Raw genomic sequence first — 17,962 nt, 5'->3', positions numbered from 1 at the left:
GGACCGTTAGAATTATTTTAAATAATAACACTTTAAGAACAAATTCAAACCCATTAGTTAATTCTCAAACCAGGTGTTACCCTTTGGATATGAAAGACATTGACACAATATTAAATAAATGACAAGTCGAAAGGTGACTATTTAATATCGGAGAGAACATTAAACAAGTAAAACGTAACACACCCTGTAGGCACACATGGGGATAATTGATGTCATTCGAATCTGGCCTCAATCATTTATTTCACCGCCTCTTTGGTTTCGTCCCGACACGATGGATGACTCACTCCGAGTCAACGCAAAGTTTCCCTGTCAGAGCTGACGCAGCAGATGGCTTTCTGCTGCCCGCGGCGGAGAAATGACCCGTCTGCTAATGAGATGGGTCCAGTTCGATCAAACATCTTTTAATCCTTGTAACATAAGGATTCTCAACATGTCAATTTTCACACCTTCTACTCTGAATTCACAGTTGGCAATGTTCTCAATGAAGAATTGTAAAAATGTAAAAACTGTAAGGATTGCCTAAAAATAAAGTAAACCTTTTTACACAAATGACCACATCTGAAAATGTAAACTGGGCACACAATGGGTTGAATTGTTTCTTTGTCAAAGTTTTCACCATCTGCTGAAAACAGTGTAACACATCAGAAACGGCTGACCCGTAAAACGGAAGGTTCTCTCCAAAAATAGCAGCAATATCCAATATGATATTGTGTGTCAGAGGTCACACTCCCCACTCACAGCATCACTGATATACTTTTAATTCCTGCTTGAGAAACGCTTGGTGATCCGTCCCTGCAGCTGAATCCCTTTTGTCCAGTGACGATAACTGTACAAACTCTTAACCACAGCTGATACCACCAATTTCCATGGAAAGGGCCACACAGACATCCATTCCTGGAGGTCAACCGCCATTTGCTGGTAATACCCTCGCTACGATAAGGCCGCTCTCAATCTGACACCCGCCTGAGGGGATGCTGTGATACGATTTTGTTGAGACAAAAACATTGTGTGCAAGTCAAGAACATTATAAAACCAGCAGTTAGTTCAGGATGGTAAAATGGTTAAATGATCTAGCCTCCTAAAACAAAGCCACGTCCATTTGGGCCAAACCAAGAGGTATTTCTCTCCTCTTTTAATTGAGCCACGAGGAAGAGTCATCCGCTCCGAATGTAAAAGTAGAAAAGAACAAATTTTAGAATTGAGTATGTCAAGGACAAAATTCAATTTTGTGCAATATTAATATTCTAAACTGCTTTTCTATCTTCTTATCTATATCTTTAGAATAGCTAAAGCACTTCCACCCGGATGTACTCTCATGATCCAAACTTTTGACTTTTATGCCCTTTGACTCATTTTCTTTTTTAATTAAGCACAACCGGAAGCTTTGTGGAAGAGCTCAATCGCACACAAAAAATGACTGTACAGGCGAGATTTCGAGTTTCTTCTTGCTTGGTTCCCAAGCTAAAACAAACACGTGTCTAGTTATCGAGACCGTTTTGTTTTAACACCAAAGAATTCTCCACCAAAGGACGATTTATTTTGAAAGGGTTCCACCGGAAGTGATCCACCCTTCGCTCAACCCGCTCCAGTAGTAACGTTACACCGGCCGGGATTAGCTGGTTAGCCGAAACAAGTGTCTAAAATCGCCCTGTCCTTAAAATGTCTCACCCAGTACCGTCCGAAAAGCCTTCAAACCCCGCAAACCCTCGCGTCTTCCTCGACGTAGACATTGATGGAGAAAAAGGTCAGCACATTTCTATTTTAATGTCGGTTTTTGTTTAACCGTTGACCGTTGACGCTAGCCCCTTTAGCTTAGCACAGCCCCTGACTCGTAACGGTGAAGTGATTAAGCGGCGCTGGCGGCCGCCGGAGGAGTTAACGGTACCCCGGAGAAAACAAAGCCGGGGCATTAATCGGTGTGTGTGTGTGTAGCCCGCTGATGTCGCATGTGAGCTAACGGTGGCGTTAATGTTCCACGGCGTCCAGAGCGCGTGAAAGTGCGTTTAACCACGTGTGGTTGTGTTGTCTAGCGTGACTTTGTATCGTAGCTTTAGGTAGAAGCGTAGCATCACTTCAAGTGGCTCATTAAAGAATGAACCCAAACGCAACAGACCGACGAGGCCTTCTATATAAAACGCTTCATAAACACCCCAATCTTCTGCCCCACGTAGTCTTTGTTCTAGTAAACTTAACGTAACGCGCCAAGGATTTGTTTCATGTTGTTGTCATCAACTTCCGCATATTTGTCTAAACTTGTACGATAAAGTTGCACTTTTTTTTTTCTTCTTCTTTCTCCGCACGCAGCCGGCCGGATAGTCCTGGAGCTGTTCGCCGACATCACCCCCAAGACTGCGGAGAACTTCCGGGCGCTGTGCACCGGGGAGAAAGGGCTCGGCAAATCCACCGGGAAGCCTCTGCACTTCAAAGGATGCCCGTTCCACAGAAGTAAATCACCTGCACAGGGACCTTTTACTTTGAAAGGGCAGCCGGAGGGTTCATATGTGTAGATGGGGCTCAACGTGCAGTGAGCCGTTGGGAGGATCTTGAGTTATTTACCTTCTGATGTCTTGAAAAAAAAAAGCACTTTTAAAGTGTTAATTCACCAACATCCAAAACAATTCAAATTGCATACATGGCCAAATTTTCAGCAGCGCCGAGTGCGAAAAGTGGTTGGTGGTAGGTTGGGTGGTCAGTTCCTCCGGTGGACAGCAAACACGTGTTCATGAAGATACTCATTTACCGTTACATGGAATGAATGAGGAAGAAATCGTCTTGTGCCGTCATGTAAAAAGGATCCGACCACTGACCACTTTTCACACTCGGCGTCACTCCAAATTTTAAAGAGACTCAGTGTGATAGAAATGATCAAAATAGATTCTTTAACCTGCAGGTGTATGCTGAATATATTAAAATATATTTAGTAATTATTATCATTTATACAATCTGTAGTAACTAACATCATTTAACAGGCTCAGTGGTCTATTAACTTTTAGTTTTTCAGTCTGGTTTATCTGTAATTTGTGCCACTGTGGTTTTTTTTTTGGTCAGTCATCAAGAAGTTCATGATCCAAGGAGGGGACTTCTCCAACCACAATGGCACCGGGGGTGAGAGCATCTATGGGGAGAAGTTTGAGGATGAAAACTTCCACTACAAGGTAAACTCTTTAGATACGTCGGTCCAACACTCAAAGGTCACTATGCCTGGTTTCTCCGTCACTGTCGCTATCTAAAGGAGACCAGGGGACGGATCCCTCTTGCTTCTGAATAACAGAGAAACAATCAAACATCCCTGTCGCTACAATTGTTTCCTGTTTCTGTGTGTCAGCAGTGCCGCGTTGTGTCCAATTCTGATTTCCTTCTTTGTGCAGCACGACAAAACGGGTCTGCTGAGCATGGCCAACGCCGGGCCGGACACCAACGGCTCGCAGTTCTTCCTCACTACCGTCCCCACCCCGCACTTGGATGGCAAGCATGTGGTCTTTGGCCAAGTGCTGAATGGGATCGGAGTCATTAAAATGCTGGAGTCCCTTGAAACCAATGAGGACGCTCCTGTAAAGGTAAATGTGTTAAATGAGACACAAAACATTTACCCGTAATGAAACGTGTTTTTCCACTATGGCGTTACTTCCAGGTGTTGGTGTCTGTTTTGTTTTTTATTTCTTTGCTTCCATAGTATATTCAAAACCAGTAGGACACTTGGTACAAAAGGAGGATCATTATTTTTGACCTTCACAACCACTTTAGATCGATGACACTCTGCATTCACATGAACATTAATTCTGTCTAAATATCTTCTAATGTCTTTTGTTTGCAGCCCTGCGTGATAGCGGACTGTGGGAGCTACACAGAGGAGGACGGCTTGGGCTACGGGCCGAATGATGGAACCGGAGACGTCCACCCAGACTTCCCCGAGGACTCTGACCTCGACTTAAAAGATGTAAGTATTGGTGAGCTCTTTGAGCTTGAAGGAACTTGAGCAGAATGCATCGGGCAGCTCTGCGGGCTCGTTGTAAATACCTCTGGCATTTTTGGAAAATGAGAAGATGGATACAGGGATGCAGGACGTGTTGCAGATTGCAAACAGTAGACATGGGGAGGCATGAGGGAGGATGATGAAACATGAGGGATGCTGGACTGCAGGCCTTTTAGTGTTGGACATGAAGGACTGAACGCTTTGTTTACAACCGGCCTGATCCTGTTTTCTGCTCGTTGCTTTCAGGTTGACAAAGTTCTGGCTGTCGCCGAGGATGTGAAGAACATTGGAAACAATCTGTTTAAGGGCCAAGAATGGAAAGCTGCAGTCGGCAAATATACCAAAGCCCTCAGGTTTGTGTGTGTTTTACAAAAATGAGACTTTAAGAAGCGAAGGCGTCCAACTGCTCCCAGTCTGTCACCAACGATGAGCCATGTCTCTGCTTCTGTTTACCTGTGCAGGTACCTGGAGGTGAGTGGGGACCTGCTGGAGGAGGAGGCGCAGCAGAAGCTGGTGCCCACCGCCCTTAGCTGCTTCCTCAACACGGCTGCATGTAACCTGAAGCTGCAGCTGTGGCAGGACGCCGTTGACAGCTGCAATGAGGTACCTTTGTTTGTGGGGGGGGGGGGGGGCGGCGCCGCCAGCGTGCCCCTGCAACAATTCCTGATGTGTTTTTCTGTTTTCTGTCGTGTTTACAGGTTCTCGAGCTGAACCCAGCCAACACTAAGGCCCTTTTCCGGAGGGCTCAGGCCTGGCAGGGCTTAAAGGAAAACGGCAACGCCATGGTAGCATCCACACAAACACCTCCATCTTTAAATCCCACATGTATTATTACCAAGTCCAGCAGACCGTTCTATTTATGTCCAGACGCGTTCACCTTCGAGATGTTTGGTATTCGGAGCAGTCTGAGCTCCACGTTACTCACCGAATGCTTCTCTGCACCCTTCAGGTTGATCTGAAGAAAGCTCAGGGAATCGCTCCAGAAGACAAAGGTGAGACTCGTCTTGATCACACGTTTTAGTTGTCCGGCCGTCACCGTTATCAAGAATACTGCAGATACCCCCCCCCCCCCCTCCCCTCCTTCTATTTAACATTGCGTGCATATTATATTCCCATGTATTATGTATGCAAGCTCATTAAGGGGAAAAAGATCCCTGGCGGCAGGAGAGACGTCCTCTTGTTCCTCCTAATGGAACTTTATTGGGGGAAATGAGTCCTCGTGTTCTTTGTAAGCAGCATGCTAACAAAGTAATCAGCTCGATTAGACCTCTCAGGATGCAAACTGATGACTTCTTCCATTTAGAATGTTTAAGCTGCAAAAAGACCTTTTCATTAGGGACCACGGGGCTCAAAGCCGTCGAGTCGCACATGAAAGGAGGAAAGCACCAGCGGTACGTTGCAGCAGCTAGCCATAGCGGGGCCAGGTTAATCCCTGCATTGTTTGCAGCGCGACCTAACAAGTTCACACGCCACCTCTCAGTCGGCTGTAACAGGTTTCATTTCAACGCCAGACACCCAAAAGGCAGAGGTACGGTGGGTTCTCCATACTGTGACGAGGCACAATTCATTTAAATCTAATGATGACATACGTGGCGTCTTTGCTGCCATGTTCCCCAAATTCAGTTATTATACTGTCTCCTAATTTGAAAAAAAGTTTTGATTTCCATTGTAGGAGGCAATAAATTGCGTATTCCAAAGAAATTGTGACATTTTTGGCTCTTAAATTATATTTGGTGAGGTCTTAAAAAGCATTAAATTTGACTTTTGAAATGGTGCAAGAACCCTGTAATGGTTTGCCGATCCCTCCTCACTTTTTCTTGTGCTGCACATCTGGAGCTCTCCTCTGCATCACGTGTAACCGATGAACGTTTGAAACGTGGACACACTGCACCCCGTTCATCAGTCCACCTGTTTTCTTCTTTCAACAGCTATCATCAACGAGCTGAAGAGGGTTCAGCTCAAGATTCAGGAAGAGAAGGAGAAAGAGAAGAAAATCTATGCCAAAATGTTTGCGTGAGCACGCGACGTATTCTCGTAACGTTTCCCGATGTTTGAAGTCATCTCTGCGTGGGAAGCTGCTCCTTGACGACGAGGCCATAAGCAGGTGACACGTTGAGGCGTTTCATGTTTTCCTCACTGTTTGTTGTGTTAAGGGAATAACTGTTGTAAGCTTTGACCTGTCTTATTGTGACAAGCGCCTCCACTGTAATGAATATGTCGAGCGTTGGTGTGATGCATGGCTGACGTCACTGGGCCTCACGAGTAGTTGAGCAAAGCTGTGCCTGTTTTCATTTGATACCCTCAGCAACGTGTCTTTTTATTTTGTTACAGAAGTCAATAAAACAAAAGATAACCTTCAAGTTCTTTATTCATTACTGTGATGTTATCATCTAATGGTTCTATGTACAATACTTTGGGTGAAATTGATATGAATTCAATTTGTTCTTTTCCAAGAAACGTGTTGAAGGAAATATATTAACTATTGCAGATGATCAAGTGCAAATAAAGAGCCATTTCATCTTTTAAACTACTTCAAATGCCCATAGTGTTGATTTTACAGCAGTGATTTAATAACTGCTTCAGTTATTTAGGGTCCTGTGTTATGCTACAGTTTCATTTCACTGTATGAATCGAATATATTTCAATGCCAAATCACACCAATTTCTAAAATCGCACTTTTTGGAGAAACCATTGCTATTTTTTGTTCCATACTCAGGCACATTTGCAACTTTGAATGCACAATAACGTCTTCCTAAACACAAAAGATTAAAAAAAACAAAGATGTTCACATTCCATTATAGGCCGGCCCGCCTCCGCCTTCAGGCACCACCCAGTTGATGTTCTGGCTCGGGTCCTTGATGTCGCAGGTCTTACAGTGGACACAGTTCTGCGCGTTTATCTGCAGTCGCATCCCATCTCCGGTTTCCAGGGGGACGTACTCGTACACACCTGGGAGAAAACCAGGATGACCAATGAGCATCAAGAGGGGAAACTATCAGGAACGGAACAAGTCACGCGTGAGACTCTGATGAAGAACCGGTTCCGAGTTACCAGGACAGCTGCTAAAATGACACTTCACCTGGAGAACCTGCACAAACAATGAACACTCAAGACTAAAAAAAGGTTTAAAGAGTCTCATTGGCACTGAGCCTGAAAGCTGAAGTGTTGACTTGTTGGTGACCGGTGGCATTTCTTTGTTTATCATCTCCAAATCAAGCTGCTGATGAATGAATTTCATCTGAGAAGTTCTGTTAAATAAAGCCCCATAATTCCAGTATGGTATGAACATCACAGCCTGCAGAGACCAAACTATGAAAGGTCATTTCTATCCAGGGATAAATTACATTTAGGGAAGCAACTAATGATATCTTTCATTGTTGATTAATTTGCTCAGAATACGTTTGCACTCACCAGTTATTAACTTGGGATTTAGTTTTAATTTGTGGAGTTAATTCACATTAAAACAATAGGCGTTGTGCTTTTTCATACCAAAACACAGGCTTAACAGTGAGATATATTAGTCGTGGAGAATGAAAGGACCGTTATCCAATAGGAGATCAGGGACGTGTGGTGATTTCACAGCGGTTACCTGCGGGGCAGAAGCGCTGCTCCGGTCCGTCGTAGATGGAAAGGTTCCTACTGACGGGCACGCTGTCGTCCTTTAGGGTCAGGTGGGGCGGCTGGTCCCCCTCGTGGTTGGTGCCGCTCAGGGCCACGGAGGACAGCAGGTCAAAGCTCAGCTTGCCGTCGGGCTTCGGGTATTCAATGGGCGTGCAGTCTTTGGCCGGCTTCAGCTGGTTGGCGTCCAGGCCTGACACAGACGGAGCAGTCGGTTACGAAATGTCCTCTTTCCCCGCTGAGGTAACGTGAACTCTAGACTTTTTGACATTTTCAGCAGATTATATTGATCATTTCAGTCGATGTTTGACGTTGGTTCCTTCCTCGCCCGTCCCGTCCCGTCGTCATCATCAACGTGTTTGAGCCATTATGTAGTTTCCTGAGTTTTTCACCCTCATCTAAAACGCAGTGAAGATAAACGTGCAGTTCTGACGCCGAACACATGGGGGAGCAGAAACGTAGGAGATTCATTTAGTGAAGCTCCAGGTGAGGAGAACGAGGTGTGTGCAACAGGCTCCTAAGCCGAGGGAATGAAACCAAGTCAACAAGTATGTGTACACATACACCTGGAGAAATGGTGGTTACCCTTCCGTTATTTGTCAGTTTTTAAGTTATTTCAGTGACCATGGTGGGTTTTTCTTACGCGATTGTAAAGGTCCCAACAGCATGCATATTATTTTTAAACTACAATCGCGTTCACTCTCGCAGGTCAACAATATGACGTTAGGCCGTCGCTACTCGCCGTCTCCATCTCCCTTTGTTCCTACTGATCTGCTAAATGATGATGAAAGACCTGCTGGGGTGAAGACCAGGCCGCACAATGGTCCTCACCGCAGTGTTTGAGTGTCCACGGCTCTTTCCCTCTGAAGATCCAGTAGAAGACGCCGGTGTAGGCCATGCCCCCGTACAGGCCAAAGTAGTTGTGGAAGGACGGCCGGATGTTTCTTACGGCATGAAGCTCTTTCCACACCCACGAATTCTTCAAAGTCTCGGCGTACTCGGGTGCGTGGAGGCCTGGGAGGATTTTGAAAAATTTAAATAAATAGAAGGAGGGTAATTTCATTTCTGCTCTGCTGTTATCGCGTTTACTTTTCTGCACGTTTAAAGCAGCAAAGAATTGAAAAATTCTTTCTCTGAAAACATTTAGAATGACTGTATTTCATCATTTTCCATTGGAAGAAACATTCTTTTTAAAAACATTTCTCAGGCAAGCAGACTTTCCTTATCAACCAGAGGGCAGTTTGTGGTAAAACGCATTAAATTACATCCATCTCAAAAAATGTGAGCGCTGGCAAAAGTTTCAGCGGCAGATCGCTTCAAACTGTGGCACAAAAAAAACACCAACAATTTCTACATTAAAAGTCCCGGTTTCGTCTTTGTGCTACAGAGAATTGACAAAATAAAATAATGCCTTCATAGAAATGAAGAAGTGAATAAGTCACCTCTGTGCTACAGAAATTCATTCATCATTTTGACATCTTCAACATCTCGGGCTGCTTAGAAACCTCAAATTAAAAAGTGAACTAACCTTTAAGGCTGATAAATGTTGCTGCCTGACATTCAACCCGTTCCCCTTCCGTGACTTCAGAGCTAATATCATTTCTTCCCCCTGTGGTATAATTTTGTCCAAGGTTTCTCAATTTGAGCAGCCTTTAGTAGCTCGGAGCCCAATGGGAGCTCCTGCAGGGAAACACAAGCAGCGACTGGGGCCCCTGAGCGGGCCGGTTGTTTCACTCTCTACCTGTCGTCTCTGAATCCAGGCTCTCGGCTGTGATCTTGGGGAAGACGGCCTCTGCAGCCAGCATGCCGCTCTTCATGGCGGTGTGGGTGCCTTTGATCTTTGGGACGTTCATGAAACCGGGGCTGCAGCCTATCAGCAGCCCCCCGGGGAACGTCAGCTTCGGGATGGACTGCCGAGGAAGGTGGAGAGCGGCACGTTTGTTTGTTTTACTTTGCTGCATTCAGCAAATATGACATCAGTGTATCCATAGTTTACTGGACGTGCCGTTTCCCATAATTACGTGTCACCGGGTAAAGTATGAAAAGGTTTAACGAGCAGCCATATTAATTGGCTGCTAATTCAGGGCAGATCATTTTCTGTAATGTACTCATAAGTGTAATCTAATCTGAAATCCCTGCGGTGGAGACACATACTTGGAATCCTCCCTCGTTCAGCGCTCGGGCTCCGTATGCGATCCTGGTGCCTCCCTCCAGCGTGGCCGCCACGAAGGGATGATGCTTCCAGCGCTGGAACTCCCTGAAGGGGCTCAGGTAAGGGTTGCTGTAGTCCAGACCCACCTGCAGCGGGAAAAGCAACGCCGGCTTAAACACAGAAGGAGGGTGTTTGGGTGCGTTCTAAAGTTCTGTGTTGCGTTTGAGGCATCGACCTAGAACAAGCTTTAAGCTGTCGGGGCTCAAATTACGGCTGAACTCAAATACTCTGTTATTATATTATTAGAACTATTATTCACTGTTGTTAAAAACACACAAACTGCGTAAGGCAATGTCGATGAGCTCAGCTGAGATTTATTATTTATTATTATTGTTAAATGTGTTCTTTTTAATGCAAATATTCCAAATATGGCAATAGTGGCAGCACCTGGCAGACGGGTCTGCGCACTATGTACCAGTACAAAGGTCTTTGAGCGAAACCAGTGTGACAGATGAAGAGACTGTGCAGAAGAAGGAGGGAGCGACCGGTGCATGTGTGCAGAGCGGCAGAGATATGAATACAAAGTTATGAAGCTGTAATCGCTGACAGCGGAGCGTCTGCATTTACATAAATGAGATGCCTTTTTATGCTTGTCCACAAACTACATCTGAATGTCGTGTTTTTAAGGGGTGTCAACATAACATGTTTGATGTAAGCACACAGACATACAATCTGCAATAAATTTTTTTCACAGAGAAATATCGAGTCGAGTTATTTATGCTCCGCAGGATTAATAAAATATAGTCACAGTGCCGACTGCCAACCTAATGAATATTTATCTGGGAGCGGATTCTGAATGACAACCAGTTGTTTTCTCTGGTTGCATCGTTAACAGAATTTATGTTGAGCCACTCACCACGAAGCCCAAGGCCACCAGCGGCTCTCCCTCGTTCAGGTGATACAGGAAGGATCCTCCATAGGTGTGTCGGTTCAGAGGCCAGCCCACCGAATGCTCCGTCCTGCCCGGCCGCCACTTCTTCTCATCAATCGCCCACACCTAAAAAAAAAACCACACACTTAAAACTTTCCGACTCACACGGAACGTGTTCGTGCTGTAAAAGAACTCGCCGCCAATCGAGCTAATGACCGGTTCTAGCGGTCAAAAGAGGCAATCCAATCCACGCCACAGAGTGATGAGGAGCAGCCGAATGCCACCTACCTCCTTGAGGCCGATGGCGTACGTCTGCGGTTCGCAGTTCTCCCGCAGGTTGAATTGCTTGTAAAGCTGCTTGGCCAAGTGGCCATGACAGCCCTCTCCAAACAGCGTGACTTTAGCATGGAGCTCCATCCCTCTCTCAAAGACATCCTGCAGCAGGAGAGGGAGGGAAATAGTAGCAGTTAGGCGAGTAGGATGACGGTCAATTATTTAGGGGAAAACAACATTTGGTGCAATCAGATAGAAACTCAATTATTCATTCAATGAATTCATATGTATAACCCAAGAGGGAGGCAGAGGAGGAATTCCTCTCCCAGGGAGGCCAGAAGGGCAATAGAGGGAACGTGTAGAGAATAGACAAGGTAATGGATTTACAATACGCTCAAAGGAGGTGACAGAAAGATGAATCTGTTGAGAGGAGGAAGCAGAATACCGTATTTTCCGCACTATAAAGCGCAGCGGATTCTAAGGCGCACCTTCAATGAACAACCTATTTTAGAACATTTTTCATATATAGGGCGCACCGGATTATAAGGCGCATCAGATACTGCAGTCAAACGTTTGGCGTCGGGGCGGGTGGATGCTGCGAGGTGCGTCCGGTCCCGCCGCCCCCCTCGCCATCCACGCCTTAAATCTTGGGCTGCTCTCCAGCCGCGCCGCCTGCCACGGGCTCCTTTTAGAATAACTTATTTCCCCCGTTAAGACGGTTCAGCGGCTGTAGAGAAAAGGGCGCCGTCTCTCGCTCCTTAATCTCATGAAGCGCTCGGTGAGAACGACAGCTTCGTTTCTCCGACGCGCCCTGAAACAAGCTCTGTATCTCACGCGCTTGAGCGCCGCTCAGCATCTTGCGTCGTAGACGAGCTTTGGCCTGTTTGGCAGAGCGCCTTGAGCGCCGTGTACAACCAGTACGGATCAACCGGTTAACCAATTGATCCATATATATAAGGCGCTCCGGATTATAAAGGCGCAGGGTCGTTTGAGAAAATTAACAGGCTTTTAAGTGCGCCTTGGAGTGCGGAAAATACGGTAATGATGGAAAAAATACCACTATGACAGCAGCAGATGTAGTAGGTGAATAATAACAAAAGCAGTAAATAAAGGAAAAACAAGAAATCTACCCTCTGAAATGATCCAAGAACTAATGACAAAACATTGCCCCAATGTACTATGAATGTTGCTTTTTCAACACACTGTATACGACACCACATTGGTAGGTAATTACAGTAACATGTTTGCTAATGATGAGGCCCGTTGTGTCATTTTCATTCAGTAATGACAAACTGAAGCAATGTTTGAATTCATCTCGTGGACGCACGATACCTTCGGTGAGCCGTCTTTGGAGATGCCGACATCGTTGGTGGCAATTCCTTTCACGCTTCCATCCTCGTGAAACAAAACCTTTACAAAAAATAACACAGGAAACAGGTTACGCTTTGACACCGTACCCGTACGCTTGACTCAAAAACAAAAGCCGACCAGCACCATTAAAACTATAATGAATTGATCCGACAGAAATGTGCACGTGCGCATGTACGTCGAACAATCAGATCTGATGAAAAAAGTATGTCAGGCTGTCCAGCTGCTCTGCAGATCAGTGCAGCGCCACCACGAGCTGCAACTTCAGCCAAGAGGAGTTTTCCTAAATTAAAACTGTTGAAAACAAGGTCAACCATTTTTAGGGCTGAGGCTTAATGCAAGCGGAGGAGTCGAGTCTGCTGAGGCGAGTTGCGTTCGCTGCTTCCGCCAACACCAAACTCTTTCTTTTACCAATTCTGACAACCCGTCCCGTTGAAACACTGCGCCACAACAAAAGTACGTCCAGTGGATCGACGGTCTAAGTGCCAAGTGCCGGTGCAGACAGACAGCTATTCTTTGCCGCGGGGAAAAGGAGGTTCTCGCTAAAAGCCGACATATCCTGAAGACCCTGCCATGAAACCCCATTTCTGGTGTCCGTTTTGGCAGAGATGAAACGTCAGTTTACTGTATGAATAAATATAAATCAAATGTTAAAAATCAAGTAATTATTGTGTCCACTCATCAGAAACAAGTCATAAAACTATTCTATTATCTCAGCAATGCTTTGGGTTTTATTCATGCTTCATAGAAAAGACTTTCAAAGGGAGTTCCCACCTCGGCTGCAGCGTAACCGGGATACAGCTCCACCCCCAGCTCCTCCGCCTGCTCCCCCAGCCAGCGCACAAAGTTCCCCAGCCTCACGATGTAGTTACCGTGGTTTACCATAGGCAGACCTGCGGAGGCCAAGGAAAAAACAAAGACGCTACCGAATGGTAGGTTATCCTCCTTTTTGTGAAGACACAATTATTTTTAGTGGCAAGCCTCCAAAATGCTTTTTCATTTTGAAGAACGCCGCATTACATTTTACAAACTGTCTGCTTCTCGCTCACTGAAACGCAGCGGCGTCTCTTTTTCCAATCTTCTACTCTCTCACCTGTTTGGAGCTCGGTAAATAACAGTAATATTTACTAAAGTCATTCCGGTCTCTTGTATCAACAACGCGCCCTCTCTGCAGGTCAGAACCCGTTCACGCCTCGATGCCTTCGTTGGAACAATAGTGTGACGTGCAGAGAGAGAGAGAGAGCATTACAGCATTCTTTTTATTCAAATAGAATAAAAAGACTTACCTGGCAAAATGGGGACAGGAATTCGGTGCTTCTCTGTTAAAATGCTGAAAACGTCTTCGGTCACTGGCGTGTTCAAAGGGGCCTGAGGTGAGACCACAATGTGTGTATTTGAGATTTTGTTAATAATAATTGAAATATATTATATTATATTCTGGTGTAGAACTGCAACTTTTAAATTAATGAACATTATTTTTCATGATGGAATTGAGTTATTCTCTGATTCCAGCTTCTTTAATGTGATAATGTTCTCGTTTCTTTACTCCTCCGTGACAGTAAACTGAATACATTTTTATAAAACTTTTGATGACATCTCTGATTAACATTTTATTACCATTTATTCATATTATAGGCGTAGGAACAACAACATGGAGCCCGGATGTAACCATCCGTCATGATATAAAGGAAGGCCATCGTTGTAGATACTTATCAACCCACCAAACTCACAAAGAAACACAGAATAAGACGCTCACCCCTCGTTCCTTCCAATCGGGAATGAGTTCGGTCAGGGCGCTGGGCTCCAGGCAGGCTCCCGACAGGGTGTGTGCTCCAATCTGAGAGGCCTTCTCCACCAGGCACACTCGCAGCTCCTTCTCGTGTTCATTGGCGAGCTGCTTCAGGCGAATGGCTGCTGAAAGGCCCGCAGGGCCCCCACCCACTATCACCACGTCTGCCTCGTCGGCAAACCTCTCCATTTCGACCCCTGGGGAAAGGACCAGAGGAAGGACATAAGGAGGAAAGAAAGATTCTGATTCAGATTGCAACATCTAAAAAAGTATAACTGCAGCCATGTTTGATGCACCAAAACGGACAGGATTCTTTTGGTTTTAGTACAGATAACACTTTTTTTGTTTTATTGCAAGTTTTTACAGTGTTGAACTTGTATTTAACCGTAAACAGAAAAATACGTTGCTCTGTATCAATCAAACCTCCCTGTCACTGACTTTCTCTGGATGAGACAAAATACAGCGGTTCAAAATACAACAGGAAGTCATCAATGGAAAAGTGTAATGTAGGGTTTATTTTGTGAATTCTTTAATTTGTTAAGCATGTCTGCCATTATTCTGTGTAAGTACAAAATGCCCCGCATGTACTAAACCAGGACTACTGACAAATAGACCACAGTGCATGTGAAGAGGATCATGACAGACTGTGATGCTGATGACGTGACACACTGCCGACCAAGCAACACAAAAGATCAGCCCTCTCAAAGTGTACCTATTGTTGACATACATTTCTAACTAAAAAGTAATTTTTCGCAGTGCAGTGTCTTACCTTCCCATCTTGAGTCTTTATCCCGAGAATGGACGGTGTAGTGTGTTGTGATGCGGGGTGTTGACACCGAAGAGCACGTCCGTCTTGTGTTTAGTGTTGCGTACAGCTGAGGGGCAGCATGCTCCACCTGCACCGTCTGCAATGCCCTGATACACCTGTGTGCTGCACGGGAGAGAGAAGATTCCCTGTCAACGCCAGCTGGATACCACCATCACTGGTTTCATTTAGTCGGATCTGCTTCTCAAACGACAAATCACAAATTACATTTTTGGAAATAATGGCAAACAAACACCGGGATTACAAGTGTTTACATGATGCATAATGTACCATGGATTGCTCTATAAACACAATAACACTATCAGGGTATGGTGATGTAGTGACCATGCCAGGCAGCTGTCATAATAAGTTGCAGAGGTAGCACCATGCTAGCTAGCAGGGTGAAGTGTGACCACAGCTAAGCTAACTTACATATAAAGTGAAAGGCTGCGAATAAATATCCTTCTTAGAAAACGAAACACTTACTCAACTTTTACTATAATTACACCGTTACGACACAAGTATATTTCCCATACCGTGTGCAATGATCTTACAGCGCAGACCAAGGGCAAGGACGTTGATTAAGTCACCTATATATCGGTTGAACTTTAACCTACATTTTAGCTTGATGCTAATATATAAAGTCATGCTGTACTGTTTTGCTCATGATACCGCTGGTAACAGTCGAACTGCTTATGAGCAAGCTGTACAAGAAGAAAGATAACAAATGGTCGGACGAATACACCGTCAGTAGGGATGTGATAAAGAGCTTTCCCAAGTTCAGTAACCTTACAGCCGGCTTGCAATATGCTAGCTAAGTTAGCCATTAGCTGACGTACCTTTACTCGAGTATCTGCTCGCGGGAAACATTCTGTGTCAGCCGGCGTGCGCTCACTGGACTCCGGCCGTGAGAGTGAAGTCCCTGCGTCCCTACGTCGCTGCTCGCGGACAGCTTGTGTAACCGCGGCAGGAAAAACAAACGTTGAGCCGCGGAACCTTACGAAACACGTCTCATAACACGGAGCCTCGGGAGCGTCATCCGCTGCGGAGCTGCGCGCGGCGGCAACTGCGCAGGCGTAGATCTCTACACCAACGCGGCGGGATGGGCTCAACGTGCATCCGGGCTGGTGACGTGTGGAGATCTAGCATCGTCTCGCAGGCGGTCTGTTGCCGGAGCGGGTGTGCAGTGGGCGTTTATGCTCATGCAACCCAAATCTTCTAGTGTACACTTAGGATGTCTCTCAAAAGAAGTTCGGGTCAGCGGGATCACCTGCAGCAGATGCATTATAGAAAGGTCAAAAAGGAAGTTAAATGTGTGTGGATTTTAAAGCGTATCATGTGACGATGTGAATACTTGGAATAATAGATAAAAGTGTCTAGTCTAGTCGCTCTAAACAGGAGAGTTTTATAATCCAAAATGGGGAGTTTATCAATCATTTATCAAGCCTAACTTCTCCGTACCCAAAATTAGATGCCTTTTTGTTTATTGCCCCCAATGTGTTTTTTCCACGTTGTAATTTTCTGCTTTCCACTAGCAAGTCGTTCTCAATGGTTAAGTTATTATATTAGACATAATCCCAACGACATAACCCTAGTGTGATAAAACAGATACACATTGCTCTGTTGTCAAATCTGCGTCCACAGGAATGGAGAACCAAAGAGATTTGGGCTGTTGTGTATTTAAGGCCCGATAACAGAATCTTTCTCCAACATGAGAAGCTTTGCGATAAAGTCCATCTCCGGTGTACTGCCAAGTCCTTTAATAGGTTGTTAAAAGGCAAGTCGCAGAGCAACCTGTTTTTCTGAGATTGGTAAATAAAGAAGGCATCCACCTCTCAAGGCTCTCTCCTGGGCTCAGGCAACTTTTGCATCAAAGCGATTGAAAATGCACAAACAGAGACAGTTTTTGAAAGTTTGGAACAAGTGTTCAATGTCATGCCCATATAAGTGTGTTTAACCCCTTTTACTAACTTTGCTCTCTCTTTCCGTCTGTATCCTTTGGCTACAGAGACCGCAGGAGGACTCAATGGGGACAAAACCACCACCTTCACTCTGCATCGCCATGATTGTGAGAACACCACAATTAATCCTCCCAGTAATTTGACCTCTGTTTGTGTTATTGTGTGTTTTGGCATGATTAACATTTTGCTGTTGTAATCAAACATTAAAGTCTCACAGTTGCTTCTAGAAAAATCTATTTTTTTGCTTCTCATGTACATTTTGAGCAAACAAAATGTGGTACAGAACATCCCTGGAAAAAGTTTGATATTATAATTATTTAAAATATAAAATTGTTTGATGTTTAATACAGTTTTAATATAGCCGGCTCTAAGAGTTTGCTCAGACGTCAGAGTTTACAGCAGTTTACTTTGGAGCACAAATAAATGAATGTCATAGTTTTTCAATTATAAAAATGTCTGGTTTGTTTCTTGGTTTTTGAGTTGAAAAAAATGGACATTTTGTATTTATTGTAGTTGTCTAAATTTTTGAACCAAACTACCAAATTAATTTGAAGAATTTTTATATAATCTGGACACCTTTAAGGACAATAGATATTTTACCAAATTTGCCAAACCAGTGAGGACATTTACAGGGGAGGATGAGTCACATAAACACACCATGTATCCGTTCGTTTTAAATGCTGTGCAAACCTCCTGCAACCGCCACATCGCCCCCCTCAAAATATTGATTGATGACTGCTAAAAATCACAGCAGCCAGGCTGTCAATAGAAAACTGCATGTCAGCACTTTATGTGCTAACATCAATGTGCACCGCTCGACGGTTTTAGAGGAAAATTGATCATTTTCATTGCGTTCACTGCAAGGCGGGATTATGGGTGCCGCTTGATTTTAGAGGTGTGTAATTGTTTGCCCTTTAAATGCTGCGAGAACCACTTCTCTCGCCTTATTCCATAACATGAAAGTTTGCCCTCCATCACATAACTGCTAGCTGACCAAACAGAAATGTTCTACTTGTTGTCTGCCGGTGATTCACATTCAAGCTCACAATAGAATAAAAGTTGCTGCGCAGTTTATGAAATAACTCCAGGCAG

The 17,962-nt window shown here is 44.8% G+C and overlaps 2 protein-coding genes across 2 annotated transcripts; one reads left to right on the top strand and one right to left on the bottom strand.

Moving 5' to 3' along the window:
- The first annotated feature begins 1,404 nt into the window (after positions 1-1,404).
- Positions 1,405-6,503, top strand: ppid (peptidylprolyl isomerase D). Its single transcript, XM_040173534.2, has 10 exons — positions 1,405-1,744; positions 2,305-2,445; positions 3,049-3,155; positions 3,369-3,557; positions 3,815-3,937; positions 4,220-4,326; positions 4,435-4,576; positions 4,672-4,758; positions 4,923-4,965; positions 5,902-6,503. Exons 1-10 carry the CDS (start codon positions 1,660-1,662, stop codon positions 5,988-5,990), a joined length of 1,113 nt encoding a protein of 370 aa, XP_040029468.2. The 5' UTR covers positions 1,405-1,659; the 3' UTR covers positions 5,991-6,503.
- Positions 6,324-16,002, bottom strand: etfdh (electron transfer flavoprotein dehydrogenase). Its single transcript, XM_040173533.2, has 13 exons — positions 15,749-16,002; positions 14,874-15,035; positions 14,072-14,301; positions 13,602-13,683; positions 13,090-13,208; positions 12,280-12,357; positions 10,963-11,109; positions 10,660-10,800; positions 9,746-9,889; positions 9,333-9,501; positions 8,423-8,605; positions 7,563-7,784; positions 6,324-6,922 (listed from the first exon to the last, which is right to left on the bottom strand). Exons 1-13 carry the CDS (start codon positions 15,777-15,779, stop codon positions 6,759-6,761), a joined length of 1,872 nt encoding a protein of 623 aa, XP_040029467.2. The 5' UTR covers positions 15,780-16,002; the 3' UTR covers positions 6,324-6,758.
- Positions 16,003-17,962: the final 1,960 nt, after the last annotated feature.

This window comes from Gasterosteus aculeatus, chromosome 4 (genome assembly GCF_964276395.1).
Source record: "Gasterosteus aculeatus chromosome 4, fGasAcu3.hap1.1, whole genome shotgun sequence".
Lineage (NCBI taxonomy): Eukaryota > Metazoa > Chordata > Actinopteri > Perciformes > Gasterosteidae > Gasterosteus > Gasterosteus aculeatus.
Note: the sequence above shows the minus strand (reverse complement) of the source record. Positions and strands in the feature narration are given on the sequence as shown.